Genomic DNA, 25,818 nt, shown 5'->3' with positions numbered 1-25,818 from the left:
GCACAGGGCCAATGGGTTTTAAAGAAGAACCCGAGAATAATTTTCGCCTTCTTGAATACCTTTATATTGTTCGGGTTAGGCAAACTGGGAATCAGAGTGGACGGGGTGAGAAAGTATTGCGAATGAATAATGTTATTAGTTGTATATTTCACAAGATTGAAGACGACTTGTTTTAAAGTCAGGGCAGGTATATCATTACGGCAAGAACCGTACGAAAATACTCGACCGCAGTAACAATAATCCATGTATGCAGATCTCATCCACAGCTGGAATCAAATCCAATGCCAATATCACATTTAGCCTTCTGTCGAAAACCCAGCTATAAAAATGTATCACTGCTCTAAAATAGGCAAAAAATAGAAACAGAAGGAATAAGGTTAACAACGTCAGGCTATGCTCAGATCATGTTTAACCAATTATGCTGTTAAAAAGTGATGAGGACTTAATCTGCCATTACAAAAAGTTATGGCGACATGTCCTCAATGTCCCCAGTATAAATGACACTTATGATGAAGCTTTATAACCGAACACAATCAATCAATCAGTCAATAACGCATTGTTATATAGCATGTCATGTAATTGTTTATCTTCCATGAAGCTAGGATAATGTTTTAATTAGACTAGATATTATGACATGAATATGTTGCGTGTCAAAACAGGGTCTGTGGGTTCGTCAGCTGTGACAAAGGAATGGAAAAGTTTCTAAGTGCACTATGGGCCAACATAAAGCATGCATAAAGCACACATTTTACGCTGATCACACATCTGATCTGACATAATCATAGTCTTACATCTGTGAGATTCAAACGATCATTGCCACCATACATTTATCCTTATTAATTTATTCTTATGAAATGTGTATGACATCAACATCACCAGTATAATCGTATGTTGCACGCGCATACAATCAATAAATCCCACTGTGACGTAAGCCATAACATCCAATGGCGGCTGTCTAGGAAGGTTCCAATGAACAACCGCAAGTTTGGCTTCATAAACTTATCACTCATCATTCATAAGTGTCACGTCTTACACAATCATAATTGATTGTATGATTGCTTAATTATTATTTTTTTCCAGTTTCTGACCGTTAGGTTACAAATTATTTAATAATACAATCAATCGCAAGTTTTTATTTTCCATATAAAACGAAGAAACTAAACAGCTGCAAATCAATTAATGCAATGTACTACCAGTTACCAGCAAAAACTTTCGGTAAGAAATCCCTTATTTGTTTAATAATGAACATAATAAATGCATAATAATCATGCAAATAAAGATTCCCTCTCCCCAATTCACTAACATCAGGATACCAAACGGAACAAGCCCATGTGTTTCTTTACCCCTTTTTTGATAATCTGGGTGAAGGTAAAACACACAACCTTTTTACTGAAACTAACTTTACTGAATCATTTGAATTGTTTTTAATTCTGCTCCTACATTCCAAAAAGCAACAGAGAGCCGCCTTATTTAATTTCAGAGTAATATCACTGTTTCTGATAAAGACTGTTCTTCATCAAAAAAATGTTTGAACAAGGCACCAAACACACTACACATATCCTGTTCAGATTAGCAAATTCAAACCAGAATGATGCCAGTATGCCAAATTCAAGTTAAGTACAATTAGAATAATTCACATTAGTTTATATTGCAATAAATGCATTTTCATACAAAACACAATGTGCCAGCTGCGATATGTTTCATTCAGTATTTGCCTTGTTGTCCAACATGCTGTCAAAAAATGGATGACAAAAGTATCGAAATGACCAGTGTGGAAAAATGGATTACAATGCAGTATTGTTTAGACAGACATCCAGGTTACAACACCAGGTATTGCGGCATCTGTGTACATGGATTGTACATACTGATGTGGAAAAAAAAACCTCAAACTCCAATCCCTCAAAACAAAACAATAACCAGTCGCAAGAGATTCATCCTCCGCTGGGATTCTTCCAGTCTCATTTGTAGTTCTCCTTCCGTGTCGGGGTAACGTCGAGATCATCGCCCACGGGACGTCTCCCCCATCCCCCCCGCTCAGCCGTTGAGCCTTTGCGTCACCACCTCCCTGTACATGATGGAGATGTAGACGAAGAGGAGCAGGATGACTAGGAAGTCGTCCATGAAGCCCAGCAGGCCGAACAGGGCCTCGGGCAGGAAGTCCAGCGGGGACACCAGGTAGGTGAGGGCGCCCACCAGGCACAGCAGGATCCGGATGCGGAACATCCAGAAGAGGCCTCCCATGGAGAAGAGCTCCCTGAAGGCGTGGCGCAGCAGCGTGGGCACGTCTCGCAGGCGGTCCACCAGCTGAGCGGGAGGGAGAGCCACAAGGTGCATAGGTTGGGTCTTCATGCTGCGCTTCTCCAGTTCACTTTTGGGGTTTGAACCCCAAGGTTCTCCCTCTGCCTGCGTCTACGTGGCACGTGATTGAAATCGATGTAAAATAGTCCTTGCTTTTCTGTTAATACTGTTAATACTTTGACCTAACAGTCCGTTTGAAGATGTTAGATGCATCTTCAGCAGATTTGTGCCCCTTTAATATCTACAACACCAACAAAAACCCAACCATTCCAGTCTACAATAAAAGCCACATGGCCCAGTGGCACTGATCCTATTGGATTGTCAGATTATCAGTGTAGGACGCAGAGCTGCGGGGTACTCACGGATCGGGGCTGCCCTGAGAACCTGCGGTTGTAGTCGTTGATGTCCCGGTGGATGAGCTGGGGCACGGCTTCCCCATCCTGGACCCGCTGGGGGGAGTCGTGCTCCTGGAACAGGGGGAAAAGCAGCGTCACCTGGACACAAGGAGCGAGGGGGACAGGGTGACACATGATGAGGATTGGTGTTAGAGTCACACCGAGCTCTGCTTTGGAGTCAGCCGTGAAGAGGGGGGTCATCGCTACGTTTGTGCGGTAAGGGTACGTGCAGTGTACTTTGAGGCAAGGCAGCTTTTATTTTTATTCTAGAAAGATTCCCATGAAATTTATTAACAAAATAGTAAATGCCGCATTATCAAGCTTTGTTAGTAAATAAACATTGAGTTGTGATTTGCTGTAGTTCTATTGAGCTCAAAATAAAGAAGCTGGGGAGGAATCCAGGTAAGATAATAAAAAATGCTAATTTAAAATGATAGTCATATGAATCAACTCTTACCATTTGTCTGCAGATGGGACAGTGTATAGCACCCAGCCAGGTTCCATACCTCCAGTAGGCTACGATGCAGGGACCTGCAAAACAACACAGCATTGTCCTTCATTAACTAAACAACTCATATGTATTCTTAGATAATGATAAATAAACAAACAAAGCATATACAACACCAGATCATTTTTGACGATGTGAAAAAATTCCCATATTTAAAGCGAAGCCTGATCTTACAAATGATATGCAGAAGATATTATGACAAGACTCCTAATCAATGTCCATTGATTGCATCAATGTCCATTGATTAGGTAAATATTAGAGGTGCAGATGTAAACGGCTACCCTCTAGTGGCCGCCTCGGGAAATGCTATTAGAATAACTAACCACAGCTATAACTATGCTATATGCTTCAATTCAAGTTTTACCACTCAATCCTCAGCCTAATACCAGTAAATAGTTGTGTACCTTTCTGATAAAACTTTCGAAGTTTTTCACGTTGCTCATTATTACACAAACATAATGATTTGCTTCCAAAAACATCACTAATAACCAAAAGTACATATTTCCCTGGTAAAGGTACCAAATGAATTACACCATGACCAGGTATTTCCTATATTGCGGGGACAGAGTATTAACAGAACAAAAAGAGTCCTACTTTTCTTGTACCCCTAGCCTCATCCATCAGCAGTGTCTATGTTTGATGATGTTTTACCATCTGGGGGGCTATCCAGAAGACTACATTTAAGGAGCCTGAGCACAGCATATGAGTCTGGCTCTCACCACAGAAGAGGTGTCCGCAGTTGGTCTCTACGGGCAGCACTGCCTGCTGCAGACAAACCGGGCAGGACATGTCCGTGTAATACTGCTGCCTGGCTTCCGCAGGGTTTTCATCCTGTCACAGCAGAGGAATAACACACATTAACAGAGCGGAATTATTACAGGCTTTGTGCAGCAAGGCGTGCTAAAATAACAGTTACCTCCTTTATTTATGTTAACTTATGCTGTTGATATGCTTATCATGGGAGTGCCACTAAACCTTCACTGGCGTATGGCTATCACAGTGAATATTCCTGTTAGTGGATGAATTGACTCGTTCGTTTGTTACCTGCATGCAGTGCTCAACTATTGTTCTTCATAAGTTTTATTCTTTCTTTATTATTCTCTACAAACTTTGGGACCTATCTCCTTCCTCAATTTTTCCCCTAGAGACGCACATTTTTAAATGTTCAGAAAAGAAATGCTCACCTGCTTCTTTTCAGATTATTTAAATAATTTATACTTAAGATATTCTGCTTTTAAAATACTATTTTTCTTTTAACATGGGAGTCAATACTGTACAGTATGTCAACTGTTTAAGACGTAACTAAACGACACACACACACACACACACACACACACACACACACACACACACACACACACACACACACACACACACACACACACACACACACACACACACACACACACACACACACACACACACACTTCTGCATTTTTAGCAATGCATTGCGCCTTTCATTCAGCTATCATTTTATTTGTTTCCAACCATTTACATTTTCTTAAATGGTGTGCATGTTTACATTGTTTACTCCATTTAGATTTTTGAACTTTTGTTCAAATCCCATCACTTGATTTAAGCCATTTAACGTTTCCTTATGTCTTAATCTATGTGGCTTTATTAAAACATATTTTCAACCTCACTTTGCACTACAGCACTCACCGGGTTTGTTCTGCATCAATGCTATCAGAATGCTGTGATGAAATGACAGAATGCATTGTTCCCATATAGAGTTCACTGCTGTGGCGCTGGATTGTACTTCAATCATATTTTACTGTGGTTAAAAAAGTGTGCACCAACTCCCATTATATGTAGAATGTTGTGGCCTTTCTAACCTGATCAAAACATCACTTGACTCGACCATATCACATTCACATATGGGTATACAGAACACAACGAAGAAGCCTGTTCAAGTGAGTTACACTTATTGACAAACTCATCATACAACTCAACCATTGTAACACATCATGTGGTTTGATTTTATACTCAACTTTAGTCATAATATTTTCGACTACTGAGAGTGAACTCCCCTATATGACACAATTTTGGCCATGAAGACAAGACAAGTCATCAGGCATTAACACATATCTCCTGCTACCCATCTGTTGTAATCCTCTATGGCAGCAGGAAAGACTAATGGAGTCATCAAGAAGCCACTGTAGGGACACCTGGACAGGCTCAGCTGCCCAGAGACAAGCAAACCATACTTGGTAGGAGCGTTAGTGGAACGCTACTAGGGGTTGCACGAAACAAATATGCTAGAGGTCTTTGCAAGAACACAGTTACACACAATGGGCTCATAGTCGCAAGGATTACCAGAAATAAGACATTATAAAAAATATCCCTGGATTATATCATTGTTATGTCACTACATGAATAAAAGGCGCTTTATGTAATAAGGTCATTTTTTATTATGAATTAACATATCTATCTACCTAGTCTTTCCAATACTATAGAGTCAGATCTGTATTTTTCTTGTGACTACGATGACTCTGTGATTTCCTCACCTGCTCAGACTGAAGCTGTTCTCGAACAGCTCGGACGTGCTCCTGGTTCTCTGGATGAATGTCCTGGTGTTCCTCCCTGCAAAGGTCAAAGGGCAGAACCCTCATTTAATAGGTTGATGGTTTCGAAAAAAATAAGATGGATTTATTTTAAAATCTAAAAAGGACATGCTGACGTAATCTCATTTGCTATCGCTATCAACATGATCATTTTACTCAATGCAGCTTTCAACATAAAATCAAAACTCCTACAGAAACATGCATCTGGTAGAATAACACCATAAACCAGAAGCTAGACATGTTTAATGATCATATGCCATAACTTGAGTCAAAAAGTATTTTCAGAAGGCCTATGTTGCTTGAATAAAAGAATAATCTCTCAAGATAGAGTGCCTTGCATGATTTTTGTAAATAAACCATCTTAGATAATGTCTCTTACTTCAGTACCTTAGATGCCACATTTAGAGTAAATACATCTAGAAATACAGAAACAGATGCATGGTGTTTGACCAATCAAGACACAGAGATATGCTATACATTCCAACGCCTGCCTTAGTTATGATCAAGGGGATACATTTTTCATAAACACTGTGCTGTGAGTCTTCTAAATACCATGACTAGGTTTTAGATTTCTGGATCTGGCTACTCGGAGCAGATGCGTTGGGAGCATTTAAAAAAAATTATCTTGCAAGCCAGTTCACCAAAGCCACATTGAGATACCAGTAAAATAATGGATTGTGAACCCAGAATATTAATACCATACCTGCAGAGTAAAGTCAGTAAGCCTCCAAGGAAAGCGAAACTGAGCACCACAACAAAAAGCACCTGGTTACTGACCCCCTCAATAAGGGTGTCTTCATCTTGGATCATGTATTCCAGATCCCCCCCACATTGGCCGTCCTCCATATCACGATCTCATATCCTACGTCTCTTAAGACATGGGAAGCACAGTGTTATTGGAGGCATGTACATATGTAATACATGCAGAAAGCTCTTCTTTTGCTAAATGAATAGTAAAAACGTGCAAACCAAATGCTTGAAAAACTTTCACACACAAATATATTATGCAGTGGACCAAAATGTTCTCCGACGATTGAAGAAGCTGATATGGCTTTCTGGATAAAACATAAACAGTATTTCCCTTATAATAACAGTGCAGTTTCGGCCAAACAAATGCTTCTTTCTCTCCCTTTTCCACAAAAATTCACTTTGAACCTTTATATTTGCTGACAACAAACAACATAGTTCACATATATCTGCAATCTAAACCCTTGCTGTCAAGTAGTCATGTTCTGGAAGCCTGTCATGTCTTGAATTACTTTCCCAAAACGTTTGAATGAATGATTTCATTAAGGATTAGCTTCTCAGTTGGCAAAAATAATAGCAACGATTATATAAACGTTTCAATGGGGCTTTAACGGAATTTGACATTACTAACATGACATTATGAGACAAGCAGGCGGTCAAGGTAAGTTAACAGCTGATTACAGACTAGCCAGTACCATTGACTCACTCAGCAAAGGAGCTTCTGACGTTCACGCCAAGCTTCTTCAGCACTAATTTCACAGGCTTAGAACAGTGTTTACAATACAGGTAAGCTAAAACAATAGATAATAAACACGGGTGTGTATTATTAACGTTGCTAGTGATAGCCCTGTCATTAAACGAACCATTTGAATAGCTTCTAAAATATGCGTCTGTCTCGACCTAAAGTTATGTAAATTAATGTTATTAAACGCTGAAACAACCGAACCCCCCTAGGCATGCAGACGGTAATTGGGTGTAAATTAATTTTAGAATATTATTTGTAACGAACACAGCCATACCTTGCATTTTAAAACATACATGTTGAGTTTCCGTATAGTCCGAAGCCAGGATCCCCAACCTGACGTCACCATTATATGCTGTTTCGTAGTCGCGCAAGGAATTATGGGCCGTCCGACCAGAATGTGCGCGTCTCTATGACCGACCGTGGCAGACCGCCAGTCTTTTGCCAAGTTTGTTAACGTGATGGCATGCCAAATAAAACAAAATTATAGATCAACCAGCAACATCAACATCAGCAAAATAGATCAATAATTAAAAATGCATTAGCATTACTTGCATTACTAAATTAATAAATACATTAGTACGTTCCTATGTTGTATGCATTTTATGTAAGAATGTTTTATGTAGTTCCAAGCGTTTTGATTCTCATGAAGATATTGGATGCTAATAACGCACTTATTACAGTAGGCCATAGCAGTAGAACATCAACGTTACGTAAGTAAACAACTGTTGATATTTGTATACGTCTTCAAGTTGCAGTTCACCTCTTTGATCTACTGGGGGCAGTGCACTTCAGTGATTGATACATCCATCAGAGGACGAAGAAGAAAATGCAATAGCTATTCATAAACGTGGGGGCTTCTTTATTAGGTCCATAACAATATTTTTCTCCCCATCTTCGAGAGGTGATCACCAACTGAAAAGGTTTGGACCGGAGAGGCAGAATGCCTCGTTACGCACAGTTAGTGATGGGGCCGGCTGGTAGTGGCAAGGTAAGAATGAAGTGCTATATAGCAATTTGCTAATTTATCAACGAAAGTTGAGTTGAATGGTGGGAAATGCATGCTTACCCAGCCAGAATGGCTCTGCTCAAGATATACTATGTAACAAATAGAGAATACAAGATTTGAAGTGAGACGGTATGCTTGCATTTCAGAGTACATATTGCGCTACTCTGGTACAACATGCAGAGGCCATCAATCGCTCTGTTCAAGTGGTCAATCTTGACCCCGCTGCTGAACATTTCAGCTATCCTGTCATGGCAGGTGAGATCGAGATGATCATATAAACTGCTGCTCCATTATGGACTTAAGTCATCAATCGATGACTCAACTAAGATTGGCCACATTGTAGCTTATTTATTCAAACTAACTGTACACCTTTTCTGTACATCTCAAAACTTTTTTGTTTTTTTTGTTGATTGTAGATATCCGTGAGCTGATACAGGTAGATGATGTGATGGAAGATCCGTCTCTCAGGTTTGGCCCAAACGGAGGTTTGGTCTTCTGTATGGAGTACTTGGCCAATAATTTGGACTGGCTGGAGGAGAACTTGGGCCATGTCGAGGACGATTACATACTCTTTGACTGCCCAGGTAGCGTCCTACATTTGATATGTAATATTAGAAATGATCAAATTCAACCAGGTATTCATGTTACAATGTAGATTGGAGTTCCTTATTTATGTTTTGACCTTTTCTAATCGAGTCAGAAGCACTGTATTATTTTATTATGTTAAAATAATGTTATGGTCTTATATTATTTGAATCATTAATAAGACATTGGTATCTTTAAGAATCTTTACAAATCACTTTGTGATCAGGTTTCATTGCTCGGATTGACATTTTTGAGTGGCACCAGAGATGCCCTGTCAAACTGTGGTTGTGCTCTGCAGGTCAGATCGAGCTCTACACACATCTGCCCGTGATGAAACAGCTGGTGGAGCAACTGCAGCAGTGGGAGTTTCGTGTGTGTGGCGTCTTTCTGGTGGACTCGCAGTTCATGGTGGAGACCTTCAAGGTTATACTATATATTTTTTGTCAAATTTGTTATTAAATATATATTGACATTTGTTTGCTAGTATTAATGAGTACAGCATTTGTACTACTTTGAAGTTATTCGGGTCAACTTAGTCACATGAAACGATAAGCTTCTTATCAATCGGTGTGTTAACATACACTAGAAACCTGATTGTTAGAAGGTTTCTAAACACTGAAGCTCATTTTCCTAACCCAGTTTGTCCCTAGAGGAACCTTGTTTCAATGCCTAATCGGCACAATGTGAAGCAACATACTGAATTCCCGTGGTCAACGGTTCCTTGTTTTTATTGTGCGCAGTTCATCTCTGGAGTGATGGCCGCGCTGAGCGCCATGGTGTCTCTGGAGATCCCTCAGGTCAACATCATGACCAAGATGGACCTGCTCAGCCCGAAGGCCAAGAAGGAGATGGAGAAGTGGGTGTCTTTCTGAGCTCAGTCATGTTTTGCGAAATGGTCGCAATCAAATCTGTTAAAGACAGGCCTTCCATTTTTTGATGTGGATCTTAATCATGGTAGAATATTTGGCATGAATGATGGGAGCAGGTTTACATACAATGCTGGTGCACAATGCACGTACATTGTTGAGATTATTTTGAAAATGTTCACCAAATATATTGATGACGTTAGCCATGCTTTCCATTTCTTTTCTTTGAAGTAAGACTTGGTTCTTTATGCTTAGAAAATTATATAAATAAATATATAGATCCATCATTCAGTCAAAACAATGATTAAAATGTTTTTTCTTTAACTATCAGATATCTGGACCCAGATATGTTTTCAATGATGGAAGATAATTCGGCCAGCTTCAGAAGCAAGAAATTTGATAAGCTCACTAAAGCTATCTGTGAGCTGGTAAGTTCAATTTAATCAAGCTATCATTTACGGTGCTTTTGAGATCTATTATACTGGAGGTGTCTTCATGTCGTATTTTCCTTTGCTCTCTAATCTTTAACACTAAGGTTTATCTTCTTATTTGATCGAAAACACTACAAAACAATCTGTGTATTGGATTGAAGATAAATATTATTTTGCCGATGGCTGTCTTTCTTTGTCACCAGATTGATGACTATAGCATGGTGAGATTTCTTCCGTTCGACCGCTCCGATGAGGAAGGAATCAATATAGTTCTGCAGAATATTGACTTCTCTATTCAGTATGGAGAAGACCTGGAGTTCAAGGAGCCGAAGGTATTGTGCAAAGTGGCGTGATCTGATGTTGTGTTCCTATGTGGGAGCTTGGCCTATAGCTTTTATGGGAAAGTCCTCATCTGCAATCAAGTTAAAAGTGCTTTGGCAGGAGAGGCCCAAAATATTCAAATGACTGAGTTATCCTTTGTATGTTTAGTATTTGGACATTTAAATATTATTCAAATACTTCTGTACCATCGAAACTGCCAATGTGAGATACTGCAATGATTATCCAAAGCTTGAAATTATGTATTCGGGTCAGCCTTAAATTATGATAATCTGAAGTATAGCTCTAAACAAAGTAGAACAACATACTATCATTACGGTGCAGGGATCTGGGGTCTAGCACCTGTGATTCTGTTTGTTGCAAGGATATTATATTATATTAAAAAAATCAATAGTTTGATGTATGAATTCTATAATATAAACTGCTATTATCTATACTGAAATCCGTCCTATTTCTTTCTGTACCTCTCCATAGGAGTTAGAAGAAGATTCTGGAAACCAGCAGCAGGATGAATTGTTTCAAGACAGCGTGGGGAGTTGAGAGGATCCTGAAATAATTGTCCCTGGAAAAATGCATGTGCGGGTCAATCAAAAACACAATGCATTGATTCACAACAACAAGATGCAGGGCGACACCCACAATGCTGCGAAGGTTACCATCTTTGTATATATCAGTTGTCTGCGTTTTTATTTATCTTCAAGCATTTACTTTTATTTTTCTTGTTTAAGACTTGTATGTGATTTTAAATAAATATGCACAGATTATTTTTGCTGGATGATGTTGTGACGTGTTCATGATTTTTTTTTTATTTTAAGAATAATTTGCCATTCATCGTCACTTGCGCATCATCGCCCTCTTGTGGTCTTTCTTGTTCTCTACACGAGTCTACTTCCTGTAAAGCCGTAGGGTGGGATAGGCGGAAGCAGCGTCTTGCATCGCTGTCGATTTTCTTTCGCCGAGCAGAACGATTGATATTTGTCAAGATGCCGGTAAGTAACGATGACAAGGTCAATGCTATATTTTCCATTTCATAGATCGAAGATGATCATTGTGCCGATAAAAAGAAAAGACCTGTGGTGATAAAGTGTTGATTTGATTTGAGTTGACAAGCTTGCTAGCCCAGCTAGCTTGCTAGCAAACAAAAATGATGAAACTAGAACTAGCAAGTTTGACAGCACATCGCCGTGTAACCTTAAATTATTTTCGATTAAACAAGTCAAAGAGGGAGAACAAATAGCTGTCATAAATTGTGTTAATTATTAGCGGATACGCGTCTGTGTTTTTTCTTGCTGTCGTTGATGCCACAACATTGTTGCTGAAACGGGTTAAATACCCGTTTACAATAACGTTTCGTCTGACAATTACATGCATTACAATTAAATGACACTCATTTCATTCCAGGCGTATCATTCAGGTTTGTTGGACGGTGACATCAAACTGGTGGGGAACATGGCTTTGCTTCCCTTAAAAACCCAGTTCAAAGGACCAGCTGCAAAAGAGAGTATGTCTTGCTTTACTCTTTCTAGCTTTCAGTATTTTCTTCATCCACTGACTTGATTGGTACAGTGTTATTGAGGATATTTTGAATGCGCCTGTTACGTCATATTTATTTCCTTGTGGCATTTCTGCTTCCTTATATGGTTAGTTGCAAACCAATGATGCAAAACTTACGTATGTGATATGGCATATTCATGTGTCCCATTTGAATCAGAGGGGTCTTTTTTTTGTTAAAAGCAAATTCAAGGTAGTCCAATGGCATTGAATTCTTGGTTTTATAGCGGTATCAACCTGTATTGTTTTTTCCAGCCAAAGATACCGACATAATTGATGAGGCCATCTACTACTTCAAAGCCAACGTCTTCTTTAAGAACTACGAAATTAAGGTCAGTAAACGATTATTGCTTACTCCATCGTTCTGGATGACTTATAGATATTTGTAGCTGCACACAAGTTGAGGTACTTTTTTTTAACATCTAGCAGCAGACCTCTCTGCCTGTTCCTGTTTTGCTCGAGGCCTGCGCATGTTATGTTCTTCCACATGCCACAGCTTGTCTTTCTGCTGCCCTCAACTATTCAGTCCCCTCTTGGCTCCCACACGGCGCACCCCATCCTATTTAATTTAAGACCCTGAAAAGATCGCCACCTACTGCATATTTCACATGCTCATATTCATATATTCATATGAATGTTTTCCGTTGTACTCTTGTCTTTCAGAATGAGGCCGACAGGACACTCATCTATGTCACACTGTACATTTCTGAATGCCTAAAGAAGCTACAGAAGGTAAATAATAAGAACAACATTAACTTAAGATAGGGTGTGTTTGCACACCTTAGCGGTTTGGTCCTTTATCATCAAACTGAAGTGATTCCCTTTCTTAGCAGGGTTAATTTAGGGTTGGGAGAACGCTTATTCAAACTCAGGGGGGGACCAAGCAAACAAACTCTAGTCTGCTTGAAAACGGGGGTCTTCCAAGTGTACTCCCATTCGGTTGGCATTAGGTGTGAACGCGATCCGACCGAACTATAGAAAGTAAACCAAAAAATAGTGTATTGTGGGTTGAATTTACACTTGGCTGAAACTGGAAATAATAAACACACTCATCAAAATAATGTCAGACTATATAAAGCAACTGCTTGTGGTCACTCTTTATCTAATTATTTAGTGACCAAATGGTGGAAATTTGGTTATTTTTGATTAAAGTCGTTGTTGCTTTATACCAAACTATAGTTGTGAAAGCACCTAAGGGCAGATTGTAAAGGAGTAACAATGATCTGGAAAATAAAAAAAACAAGCCCTTCTGTGAACGTTAATACTGAAATGAACAAATCCTGTAATGAACAAATCCTGTGTATTGATGTCAAATTCCTGCCACGATCTAAAAGTTTCTCACCATAGTCTGTCAACACCACATCTTGGTTTCAGAAAAAATCATCGGTGGGACTTTAAGTATCTAATCGTGTACTCTTGTGTCTAAAGTGTAGCTCCAAGGGCCAGGGGGAGAAGGAGATGTACACCCTGGGCATTACCGCGTTCCCCATTCCCGGAGAGCCTGGCTTCCCTCTGAACGCCATGTACGCCAAGCCAGCTAACAAACAGGAGGACGGTAAGGAACTTATCATCAAAGCACCATATAAATTAGTCATTTATTTCCCAGAAGCTATTATTATTAATTTGTACTTCATTAAGTACTTGAACTAAATAAGGAATTACTCCATTAGAAAAAAAATGGTGCATTGTTCTATTCATTTTAGCTAACTGTTGCTGTGGCAAAAGCATAAATATAATTAAGTGTTTGATTTACAATTAGAGAATAGAGGGAGACATTACAAAGCATCCACCCAAAATCCTTTTTAATTCAAATGAGCAAGGGCTTATTTTGAGGGGAGTAATGATTTAGAATGATCATAGCCCACAATATTCTTTACTAATTAATAAAAATGTTTTACCCTAGTTATTTCTAAAACATATCTTTTATCGAAATACGAAAAAGCTGTCTGAATACACAATTATCCTATGTAAAAATATGGCTTGTTAAGTTATGACGCAATCTACTCTTCTCTGCCCATGAACCCATTGTCTGTTTCCCTTCCAGAGACGATGAGATCCTACCTCCAGCAGCTTCGCCAGGAGACTGGCTTGAGGTTATGTGACCGTGTGTTTGATTCCGCGACAGACAAGCCAAGCAAGGTGAGAAATTGTGCTCTCAAATTTCATCTGTAATTAGGTTTTGAGAAAAGATATGTTCTATTTGTAAATGTCTGCGCTGGCATAACAATTGTGTTTTGTGTTTCCAGTGGTGGGTGTGCTTTGTCAAGAGGCAGTTCATGAACAAAAGTCTGTCTGCTCCTGGCCAGTAAATGACCTCAACCTGTGTCTTATTACTTGTGCAAAAATTGATTACTTTTTCTTTATTTTGAATACTTACGTTCGGACATGAGGATTTTGTACTTAATGCAGTCCAGAAATATACCTTCACTCATCTGGTTGTTAATCATATTGAGCTGGTGCTTAATGAAATAAAGCAATCATATAAATCTGAAAGTATTGGGTTGTGAATTTCATATTAGGTGTGTGCGTGCTTAATAAAGTCGGACATCACCCAGGTGGATATTTTGTGTCCATTGGTGGGGGAAATAATGGTCAGCACATTAAAACAAGGGGTTAAAAGGCCCAGATTAGAAAATGAGACATGAGAATACGAACGTTAAATCACGAATCTTCTCATATCCAGATTTATTGCTTATTTTCACAATTGAAACACGCTCAAATAAATCAATGTTATTCCATTGCAAACATAAACCTTCACTCAAACATCTTGTGCATAAAATCAGTTGTGCAATTCAGCACCACCATGACATCAGTACCATTAAGTACAGTGTAATAAGTCAAAGTGGATACCAAGTAAAGTACTCACAAAATGGGACAAGGTAGTTCAATGCTGGTTAAACATCAGAATATTGATATTCAGGATATTGAATGCATTGAATGCACATGTTGGATGAAACTAACGTCTTAGATTGCAGCACAGTATATGTAACACTTGTCAATGTACTTTAAAGTATTTCTCCACTTTAAATGCTTGTTAATGTACCTTCAATTAATATTTGTCACCCCCTCACTGAATGCTACGTTATACCTTTATAGCCTATAGCAATCACGGACCAACACTTAACCACCTCCTCAGAGTGAAGGATATCTGTCCACAAAGTGCTTATAATTAGACTGCCATTCACCCAGGACAAAATAAATTAATCAAAGTGAATCAATTGACTATAGCTTTTCCATTCAAGTCATTGATGCAAAGTGTAATTTTTTCTTATTTACACATGTAATGATATTAATGTAGGGCTTGGGACGTCGCCTTTGACACAAGCAGTACGCACACGTTCGTTAGGGTTATCAAAGGAACACACACACCTTGGGATAGTTTTCAAATATTTATATTACACAAAAATATGCTTGAGCTCATTTGCTTTTTGCTCGTGGATTGTTAGTCACGATCAAGTATTTCAGACTTAAGTTAGGATAAGTCTTCTGATACAAATGTAACTAAATTCAAGTTATCTCATCATTCATGCAGGGTCTGAAATGAAAACAAGACATGTGGGCAAATTGTTTCATGGATTTGGGGGGATTCTTTCGTATACATCAAATAATATACATATATCGATATGTATAGATATATTATATGAATGTTACAGGTGACATTTGTGTGTGATGGTCATGAGTTTGGTGCCTTCTCAGAACTGCCACAGAGGCTTATTGATGAGAATGTATTTTAGACCCCACTTGCAGGGAGTCAAAGTAAGGCAGCATGTGGACATGTATGCCCCTCATGAGAAGGAACCCCTCAGCATGGTGGAATTGCGGGGATTGTGGGGAAAAACACAGATTCTAAACTTCTGAAATGTTAACACACATCAGGATTGCATCAACAATGGCTCAGCATGGCAGACTGAAAACAAAATACCCAAACAACAATCATGCATTTCATGTATCTAAATAAATAGTTTAGAAAGTCTCATAGCAAAATGTCTAGCAAATCTGTGCTTAATCAATTTGGAGTTCCCCTTCCTTCCCCCCCCCCCCCCCCCCCCCCCCCCCAGCAGACTTGCATAACATGAAATGATAAAAACAATGTTATATTCGGTTCCAGAATGTTGTATTATTGTTAATTTTAAAAGTTTGAGCAAATAATTTGTATTAGTAGTTATCTTACTTAATTGTGTCGCCCAATGCAGTTGATACAACCTAACAACATCTGCACAGGTCATAGAAGGAGGAAGCAATTAAAGGATAGTTTTTTCCTTCAATGCTAATGACAATGTTACAATGAATGAGCCTCATTGATTTAATACATAATGAACAACTGTCGAAATCCAGTCATATCGCCACTACAGCGTCAGAATACCCAGTTGACCTCTTTCTGAGAAGACAGTCATGTGACTATCATCTTAACAATCCAACGGAATGTCAAGTTGTACCTTATTTAATCAGTTCTGCCTGTGGTCTGGTTCACTGCAAACCATATTTTGAATAACTCCTGTCACTGCAAGGACTGTAGGGGCCTTCGTTTTAGCAGAGGCTCAACGGTCAAATCCAATTCCGTTTGATAACAAAGCTTGAGTGAAATGCAAATTGAAAATATGTTGAATACTAACAAACCCAAGTTCTTTCTCTCTCACACACACACACACACACACACACTTAAATTAACACTGCACAAAAGGAGCTTTTGCTTTTTTTTTACTTTTAAGTGTGTAATGTGGAAGTTATTGCCAAGACAGTTCCATATTGTAAGCCTAGGAAATGTGGGGAATAAAATAGTGTCAAGAAAGCGCAACACAAACCGATTTGACAATAGAGGTTAATATTAAATCCGTCATTCACACACCAATTTCTTATACAATGGATATCATACTGGCAAATGGAAAAAAGAAAGACCTAAAATATCTAAATAAATGTGTTTACCACCACGATGGTACTTGAGTTTTCACAGCTTTCAAAAGTAGACATCCTTGCGTGTTATTTTAGTGTGCAGGCAATCGTTCATTCATCCGCTCAGAAGAACTGCGAGGGGGTGTTACGTTGACTTTTAAGTGCAACCCCTAGTGCAATTCATCAGTCAGATCCATCCTGAAAATACAAAAACAGACATTTTACATCCATTAATGATGGAAGTAAAGTATTTATTTTTCACCTATTGTGTCACACTTCAAGATACGTCATTTTGATTCATCACTTTTGCATACATTTATAGTGTCCTTAATTAACGAATGCTGAAGCGGTGTGAACTGGTGGGTTGAGCTTAAGGGATGACCTTCGTCTAATTCCGGAGTGTGGTTTCGTCCCGCATTGAGGTATCTACCTGGTTATTTATAAGTGGCGGATAATGGACCACAAGAGTGAAAGGGACTTGTTTGCTGCATACCAAAACTAGGCTACGATACTTATTTTAAGAGGGAATTGTGCATCAAACGCAAATATCACAGCGTTTACTGGATTTACAGATAAAATACAGTCCTTGAATTTTGTGTTGCATCTTTCAATGAATGGTCTCAACAACTCCAGACGATGCAATTGTGCCACATCAAGGCCAGAAAAATCACTGCAAGCTGGTACAATGCCAGCTTCTGAAACAACCTCTGTTCTGAACTAGCCATTGTACATCTAGGTGGACACGCCCGCTTGTGATGTCAAACATGCATTGGATTTTAATTGGTTCATCAACCTCAAAGCTTGGGGTAAGATTAGGCCCTTAAGTGTAATTCAGCATTGAGCATGGATTGAGGTGTGCCTACCTTCTTCTCGGGTCAGATTTTCTAGTCAAAAGCCATCTCCTGGCTTTTCCTCACACAGCGCGCTACCTTCTTCTTGAACTCTCCGTTCGGGTCTTCCCGCCACTCTTTCTGCAAATGTTATCACAGAGATCACAACATGAAGTAACAGCTGTTCATATAGCAGCATCAGACTCATAAAATACTGTAACGGTTGCTTATAGCAGCAACAGCATTGTAACCCTTGTGTAGGCAACACTTTGGAATCCTGGACGAGTGGCAACTATTTTATACAGTTTCATGGACCATTTAAACCATTTAAAAACGTTCATATATTCCCACTGCTGTGAATGGCCTTTTAGGGCGATGTCGTGTAATGTGACAAAAAAATGAATTAATCATATTTAAATATGAATATTATGGATGAACGATGGTTCAGCTAGTTTGAGCAACTATTTCATGCCACTGTCTGGCTAGCCTTCCGCTAAAGAAGACTTCCTACTTCCACTAGTATCCATGAGCTTGACCGGTGATGTTGCTTACAGCTGCATCCACATTGGCAGGAGAGTCTCCATTGGGGTCGGCCAACATGGAGATGACGCTGATCATGATGGTCTCCACAGTGTGAATGGGCAGCCAGCGCTCCTCTGGCTTCTCGTAGCCATATTTGTCCTCTCCGGGCTCATGCAGGATAGAGATGCACACGTCGCCATTCTTGGCCACTGTTGGAAAAATATAAAGTGAGGGGGAGGATTTGGAATCAATTAGTGATTGAGTTCCCCCTAGAAAAGTTGTTAGGAATACAAATATTGATATCTGTATACAATTTTAATTAATGATGTGAGACGTTGTGATACGTGGGTCAGGATCGCCCTTCTAGTTCAACATTAGCTAGCAATTGGTTAAATGTTTAACTGGGCTATAGGTATCGGTTTCTTGTCAGTGGAAGATGATTGGGCGTCATTTTCTTATGTTACATGGTCAGTAAAGGACCGGTAAACAGCCTGCTATAAAACCTAATGCAAGATTTTGTTTTGCATTTAAGTCACCTGTGTTTATACATTATTGCACTGTTCAGCATTTTTTTCCCTACTCTTAACGCATCAAGAAAATATGACAAATCGATTTATTTAAGGGATATTCCTACATTGGAACACCTAGGGTTAGCCCTCCATTCAATGGCGGTTCTATACAGGGGCCTTCGAGGGCCAGTGCCCCTGTAGACATGTCCTTGCCCCCCCCCTTGTGGCCCCCTCGTGCTGACCAAATAAAACAATTATGATTTTACAAACCAATGCGACGCATCGTGCTGCATAGGTAAATTAGAGCGCCACACCCAAACAACGTGCTGCTGCTGCTGCTCGGTAAATGAGAGCTCAGCGACTACTCTTGGAGAAAGGAGCCCCGATTTCTCCTGTGGCAAGAGTCGAAGCTAAGCAAAACGATTTCATTTCGTGAATTACTTGTTCTTGCACATAACCGTGTTACTGTAGTTCCTCACACTAATGATGAAATTAAGTTTGTAAATGTCTGGTCTCGATATATTTAGAAACTTAATCATATTAAGGCAAACTCGTCGAAGCAGAAGCGAGTATCCAAATGCCAGTATCCTTGCTAGGGCTAGCATACACAATGTTGTGATGTTAACCACGTATTTTCATCTATTTTGGCTGTTGCATTGGGATAACGAGTAGTAGGCTATCTGCCGGTGTTGAGTTGGGAGGGATGGTGATGCAACAAAATCGAATGCATACCCCTGCGGTTTTTTTCTTCTAATGGCAGCTATCATTAAATGAGGAAAGAACAGTAGAACAGGGAAGCTCTTTAGACTGAAAAATTGCTGTAACCCTTCCTGTAAGCTCAGCCTCTTGGGAACAGTTTCTCCGGGTTTTTTTCACATTGACACACTGTATGATGTACCCTGTACTGTATTTTTTTTCTTTTTTTATGGCCCTACCTCAGTTGCACGCTTTTACAAAACAAATGTTTAGATGGTTTTGATGATTTAGGGCATAAGCTCCTTCAATAAAGTTAATCTTTAAATATATTTTGCCTTTTTTTTGTGCCCCTTTGGATAAACACTGGCCCCCCCTAGTAAAATGTGTCTAGAACCGCCACTATCTCCATTGGAACACCTAGGGTTAGCCCTACAGGGGACCTCCTAGGGTTAGCCCTACATTGGAACACCTATGGTTACTCCTATAGGGTAACAGCTAAAGCTATATGAGCAAGGAGCCTAATGAACATGTTCTGGTATTTTTCCAGGGTCGCAAAAGATATCACATTGGAATACCCAAGACTATTCTCTCCATGGGAATACCCAAGACTATTCTCTCCTTGGGAATACCCAAGAATATTCTCTCCATGTGAATAGCTAAAGCTATTCTCTCCATGTAAATGGGTTGAGTGCGGTGCTACCACCTCTCAACCCATGTTCTGCTGATGATCTTGTAGAAAACTTTAATTTGAAATTTTTGAAAGTCATAGATGTCATTGCTAGCCTGGCGATGTCATACTCATAATTCTAGTCAGAATATGAGTCTGAGACCGAACCATTGGGCTGTGATTATAGGGCGGAACCAGGAAGGAAAATGCCTCTTCGCTCAATTGGATAGACCTAAAACCAATCAGAGCAACGTAGTATGTGACGTATGTTGTGCGAAGCACAGCTATTCTCAAACTAACTCAACTGAGCGCACGTTCGAAGAAGTAGAAAAAGAAGATGGACATAAACGATTTATGCCTGTTTTGTAAAAAGAATTTAAGGATACACGGACAAATTGGCAACACGGTCAGCATTTTTGGGAAAAAAAGTAAAAGCACTGAGCGCTCTTTGGTGACGTGGTTGATTACGTTAATGTGTATCATCTGTCCATCAACGTATAAAGCCCGCCCTAACAATTTGATTGGTCAGATCACTTTTTGATCTGACCTAATACCTCCCAACGAGCTCAATTCCAGACTGAATCTCCCAGACCAAATATTTTGTGGGCGGAGTTCAGGCTGGTATCCAGGCTATGTCATTGCACCTTATAAGGTTAAAACGATTTCTGGAAAGCAAAAGGCACCCTGGAGAAAAGCTGCTTCTGTAACAGCACAGAAAAAAGAATGCAGGAAGGTTGAATGCATCTGGCGTAAAACAAAACTTCACCATGATATCTATAAAGAGAGCCTCCGTGCCTACAATTTAGACTTAAAAAGTGCTAGGGAAACATTTTTCTCCAATATCATTAAAACCAACACTAATAATGCAAAAACCCTATTTGCAACTGTTGACAGACTGACTGACCAACCCCCCCCAACACAAATTCCACCTGATCTCCATTCCACGCAGAAATGCAATGAGTTTGCAGCTTTTTATATTGATAAAATTGAAGGCATCAGACGCGCCATCAATATCTCCACTTCAAACAAAAATGTTGGACTACCACCCTGTTCAGGGCAGGCAAAAGTAACGTGGCAAGGATGGCATGCTTTAATGTTATAGACACTCAAACTCTTGTGGAAACTGTGACACAACTAAAGCCATCCACCTGTTGCCTTGATACTTTACCTACCAACCTCTTTAAGAATGCTTTCGATTGCCTCGCAGTAGACATATTGCAGATAGTTAACAACTCTCTCCAGTCAGGCAATTTCCAAAAGCTTTGAGAACTGCAGTTATTAAACCCCTTTTAAGAAAGCAGAGCCTAGATGCCTCTATTATTAACAACTATATATATCGAATCTACCCTTCATAAGTAAAATCATTGAGAAAGTTGTCCTCCAGCAACTTAATCACTTCCTGGCATCAACTGGTTGCTATGACACCTTCCAATCAGGATTTCGACCCCTGCCCAGCATTGAGACCGCCCTTATTAAAGTTGTAAACGACATCCGTCTTAACACAGACTCTGGCAAAACCTCAATACTAATGCTACTTGACCTCAGTGCTGCATTCGACACTGCAGTGCAGACCATACAATACTATAGGTTAGAAAACTGGGTGGGGCTTTGAGGCACAGTCATAAATTTGTTCAGGTCCTACCTGCAAAATAGAAACTACTTTGTTTCCAATGGCGACTTTGTATCAGAATCAACCAACGTGACATGTGGAGTCCCACAAGGTTTGATCTTAGGACCCTCTTTATTCAACATCTACATGCTCCAACTAGGGCAAATCATGCAAAATAACAATATTGACCGTCATTGCTATGCTGATGACACGCAAATCTATATATCGCCATCACCAAATGACTATCGGCCCATAGATCTGCTGTGCCAGTGCATTGAGCAAGTGAAAGAATGGATGTGCCGAAATTTCCTTCAACTAAATGACAAAACAGAGATAATTGTACTTGGTTCTAAAACGGAAAGGCTTAAAGTAACCACACAACTTCACTCTCTGTCCCTGAAAACCTCAATCAAAGCCAGAAATGTATGGGTTATCTTGGATTCAGATTTACATTTCGACCGTCACATAAAATCTGCATATTATCACCTTAAAAATGTAGCAAGACTTAGAGGGCTCCACCGAAGACTTACAAAAACTTGTACATGCCTTTATCACTAGTAAGCTTGATTACTGCAATGGTCTCCTTACAGGTCTCCAAAAACAAACACTGAGGAAGCTTCAGCTTGTTCAGAATGCTGCTGCTAGAGTTCTAACAAAGACCAAAAAATTTGAACATATTACACCAATTCTGAAATCGTTACATTGGCTTCCTGTAGGTCAGAGAATTTATTTTAAAATCATGTTGCTAACCCATAAATCCCTACATGGTATAGGCCCAAAGTATTTAACTGATATGCTTCCACTACATAAGCCTTCTAGACCACTAAGATCCTCTGAGACCAATCTGTTAATTATAAACACGAAACATGGGAAAGCAGGATTTAGTTACTATGCAACAAATAGCTGGAATAAACTCCCAGAGGATTTAAGACTTGCCCCAACTCTGAGCACCTTTAAAACAAGACTGAAGACTTTTATGTTTGCTTTAGCTTTCTGCTTAATCTTGAATACATTACACTTTCTAAAAAGCTTTTTTAACTTTGCCTGTATTTTCTATCTTAATACTAAAATGCCTTTTTAACTTTCTATTTTACCCATTTCTTCCCATACGTTTTCTTTTACTTATATCTATTATTTTATTGTATGACAATGTTTATATGTGAAGCACATTGTGTCTGCCTTGTGTATGAAAAGTGCTATATAAATAAAGTTGCCTTGCCTTGCCTAAATAGATAGGGCTATTCTCTACATGGGAATAGCTAAGACTATTCTCTTTATGGGAATAGCTAGGGCTATTCTCTTTATGGGAATAGCTAGGGCTAGGGCTTTTCTCTTTATGGGAATAGCTAGGGCTAGGGCTTTTCTCTTTATGGGAATAGCTAGGGCTAGGGCTTTTCTCTTTATGGGAATAGCTAGGGCTATTCTCTTTATGGGAATGGCTAGGGCTATTCTCTTTATGGGAATAGCTAGGGCTATTCTCTTTATGGGAATAGCTAGAGCTATTCTCTACATGAGAATAGCTAGAGCTATTCTCTACATGAGAATAGCTAGGGCTATTCTCTACATGGGAATAGCTAAGGCTATTCTCTACATGGGAAGACCTGGGGATACTATACATCGGAATACCTAAGACATTTCTACATGGGAATACTGTAGGCCTCTCTGACCCCCAGCAGCTGACCCATAAAGTCATGGCTAGGACAGGCCCCATTACCTCGAAGAAATAACTCGCGTGTAACGTATATATAGTTTTCTATGACGCTTGTTGGCTTTGATGTATCTAATAAACACTAATATGTACCAATGTACTTATACATAAATGTTTATGATAAATGGAAATAATGCTTGTTACCGGTACATCAACTAACAACTATATGTTGATCATTTATCCTTACCATTAGGATGCCATACTTCTGTTATGAACTTCATCTTCGGCGGTCTCAAAGGATAATCTTTGGGAAATATCAAGTGAGCCTTGAAGAAACCGCCCTCGCTGCAAGTAAGAAAGGGTTGTGAGTTAGATGATATGGAAGAAAGTGAATGCAACTGATCGACTTGGTCATAGTAATCAACTCACAACAGGGTATCTTGTGGTCCGATAACAACGACCTCCCACTGGTATATGTCATCGTCATCGATGAGACCTGCAGAAAAGCCTTCCACTGGATTCTTGTTTAGCTCTGGAACAATAGCACAGTGCAAATTCATATGAGAATAGCCATGTTATTCTTATTGTCACCTATATGACATAACCTATATGTCATGACGTTATGAGAATTGAAGTAACCTGTTATAGGGTTACTTCAATGTTATAGGGCCGAAAAGGATCACGACTATTTTGAGCCAATGGTGAAATCGCCCGAACATACACCGGGTCAAATACAGACACACACACACATGCCATGTGTGACATAATGGACGTTTTGACATGCGATTATCAGACGCCGCCTCATGGCTAGCATTACGTGACACAAATGTTGCTACTTGGATTAAGCTACAATTCGCTAACCCAAGACCAGACATCACACAAAATGAAAATCTGTAAGTCACTGTGGCAGGCTGCTCATCTGATCCGCAGGCGAACCTTTAAACTAAAGCCGAGCAGGCTAACTTACCTCCGAGTTGTTTACGCAGTAACAGATTTGATTGTTCTGTCATGTTCTATTAACGAGTTGAGTTCTATGAGAAAACGAACTGCCAGTACAGTTGAATGTAGATACTCGGCTAAGGTAATTCAACGTCGTCCACGTTTCTTCTCAGGCCTTGTAATTGGCTCACGGTGAATCTCAGCAACAACTCAAGTTACAAGAAATGAGGGAACCACCGACAAGCCAAACAAAACTTCTCGCATGCGCCCCTGTGCCGAGCTTCCGGGATATTGCGTGGGTTGACACTCGGGGCGGAGCATAGTGCTGACGTCAGATATATAAAGCCTTGAGCAACCCTTCGGTACCATGTAAAAAAAAAACAACTTCAAAATATAAAAAAACACACACATTAATACCTGACTTTGTTGTTGATATTTAGTGTTGACGTGACGGAATAAGAAATCAAAACGTTGAATGTTCTATCAAAGGGGATCGGCCAAAACTATACAGATCCCTATTATTATTACTATTATTTTTATCGTATTTTCAAATGCAATTACTTGCGTATAAGGGCAATAGGGAGTAAAAATCTTGATGTATGACTAACATAATCATACCGTATGTTGTTTGTGTTAGTGCCCTGTGTGTGGGGTTGCTGTGCCCGGGGGAAAGACTAGTGTTAGGGGAGGTGATTTATCTATCATACACTGTGGTGGACGCTCCCACTTGTGATTTCACAAACATATCTCATTTGAAAAGGCATTTAGCTATTCAACATCTTATCTGGTGGTAAAATAATGTCCATTTCAATTGTCAATGTACAATAACCTCTTTGTTGCATATTAACTTAACACACATTTAATAACCGTAACTATTTGCACCTTCATATATATTATGAATAATGTTCTCTTGTTTGTATTTTACAGTATGGATTGTGGTGTGGGAACGATTTAAAAGCCACATCAAAATGACAAAACAATAGGAAAAAACGAGATGACATCTGCCCTGAGTTGAGAGGAGACGTACAGCACAAAAAAACAGAATATCTTGAACAAAACAAGCCCCATACAGTGTCATGCAAAATTCCCCTGTCCATACTTTCACGGCCTTCCCATCCATTAAGACAGGCAGTGTCAAACGCTTTTGAATTTTGGTGTAATTACACCACCAAGTTCACAACATTGAGGCGTGTGTAGGCTGCCTGTTACTTAGGATTCCAATGTTTTCAATTATTTAAGAAAATAAATAGAGGCCCATCCTCAGAACAAAATATTATTTTTCTATATTTATAAAATGAACAATGCTTTAAAAAAGAAAAATGCTTTCATTTGATATCTCTGCTCAATGAAGTGATGTACCGCTAGATGGCAGTGTGAGCTTCACATTGAATACAAACAGTCTGACACAGTTACGATGGAAACCCAATGTGTTCAATATCTGACAAAAGTGAATTAAGAATTTTTGTAACACCC

General features: G+C 39.4%; 4 protein-coding genes across 6 annotated transcripts; 2 read left to right on the top strand and 2 right to left on the bottom strand.

Moving 5' to 3' along the window:
* Positions 1-822: 822 nt before the first annotated feature.
* rnf170 (ring finger protein 170) lies at positions 823-7,655 on the bottom strand. Of its 3 annotated transcripts, none has more exons than XM_030353286.1 (7): positions 7,551-7,655; positions 6,469-6,635; positions 5,709-5,784; positions 3,921-4,032; positions 3,151-3,224; positions 2,661-2,792; positions 823-2,409 (listed from the first exon to the last, which is right to left on the bottom strand). In XM_030353286.1, the coding sequence occupies exons 2-7, from the start codon at positions 6,609-6,611 to the stop codon at positions 2,035-2,037; spliced, it is 912 nt and encodes a 303-aa protein (XP_030209146.1). In that variant the 5' UTR covers positions 6,612-6,635; positions 7,551-7,655; the 3' UTR covers positions 823-2,034. The 3 variants fall into 3 exon arrangements, with proteins under 3 accessions (XP_030209146.1, XP_030209145.1, XP_030209147.1); XM_030353285.1 differs by having other exon boundaries at positions 7,532-7,652; XM_030353287.1 differs by having other exon boundaries at positions 823-2,304; positions 7,532-7,652.
* Positions 7,656-7,999: 344 nt separating this feature from the next.
* Positions 8,000-11,259, top strand: gpn3 (GPN-loop GTPase 3). Its single transcript, XM_030353288.1, has 8 exons — positions 8,000-8,245; positions 8,410-8,518; positions 8,680-8,847; positions 9,147-9,271; positions 9,589-9,704; positions 10,046-10,142; positions 10,349-10,477; positions 10,959-11,259. Exons 1-8 carry the CDS (start codon positions 8,198-8,200, stop codon positions 11,022-11,024), a joined length of 858 nt encoding a protein of 285 aa, XP_030209148.1. The 5' UTR covers positions 8,000-8,197; the 3' UTR covers positions 11,025-11,259.
* Positions 11,260-11,275: 16 nt separating this feature from the next.
* Positions 11,276-14,528, top strand: arpc3 (actin related protein 2/3 complex, subunit 3). Its single transcript, XM_030353289.1, has 7 exons — positions 11,276-11,473; positions 11,886-11,985; positions 12,291-12,367; positions 12,699-12,767; positions 13,464-13,590; positions 14,080-14,174; positions 14,282-14,528. The coding sequence occupies exons 1-7, from the start codon at positions 11,468-11,470 to the stop codon at positions 14,342-14,344; spliced, it is 537 nt and encodes a 178-aa protein (XP_030209149.1). The 5' UTR covers positions 11,276-11,467; the 3' UTR covers positions 14,345-14,528.
* Positions 14,529-14,705: 177 nt separating this feature from the next.
* On the bottom strand, positions 14,706-24,655 carry ube2g1b (ubiquitin-conjugating enzyme E2G 1b (UBC7 homolog, yeast)). The gene is made up of 6 exons (XM_030353290.1): positions 24,374-24,655; positions 23,836-23,938; positions 23,654-23,751; positions 18,308-18,486; positions 17,789-17,896; positions 14,706-17,123 (listed from the first exon to the last, which is right to left on the bottom strand). Exons 1-5 carry the CDS (start codon positions 24,414-24,416, stop codon positions 17,810-17,812), a joined length of 510 nt encoding a protein of 169 aa, XP_030209150.1. The 5' UTR covers positions 24,417-24,655; the 3' UTR covers positions 14,706-17,123; positions 17,789-17,809.
* Positions 24,656-25,818: the final 1,163 nt, after the last annotated feature.

This window comes from Gadus morhua, chromosome 4, assembly GCF_902167405.1.
Source record: "Gadus morhua chromosome 4, gadMor3.0, whole genome shotgun sequence".
NCBI lineage: Eukaryota > Metazoa > Chordata > Actinopteri > Gadiformes > Gadidae > Gadus > Gadus morhua.
This window is presented reverse-complemented; position numbering and strand designations above follow the sequence as displayed.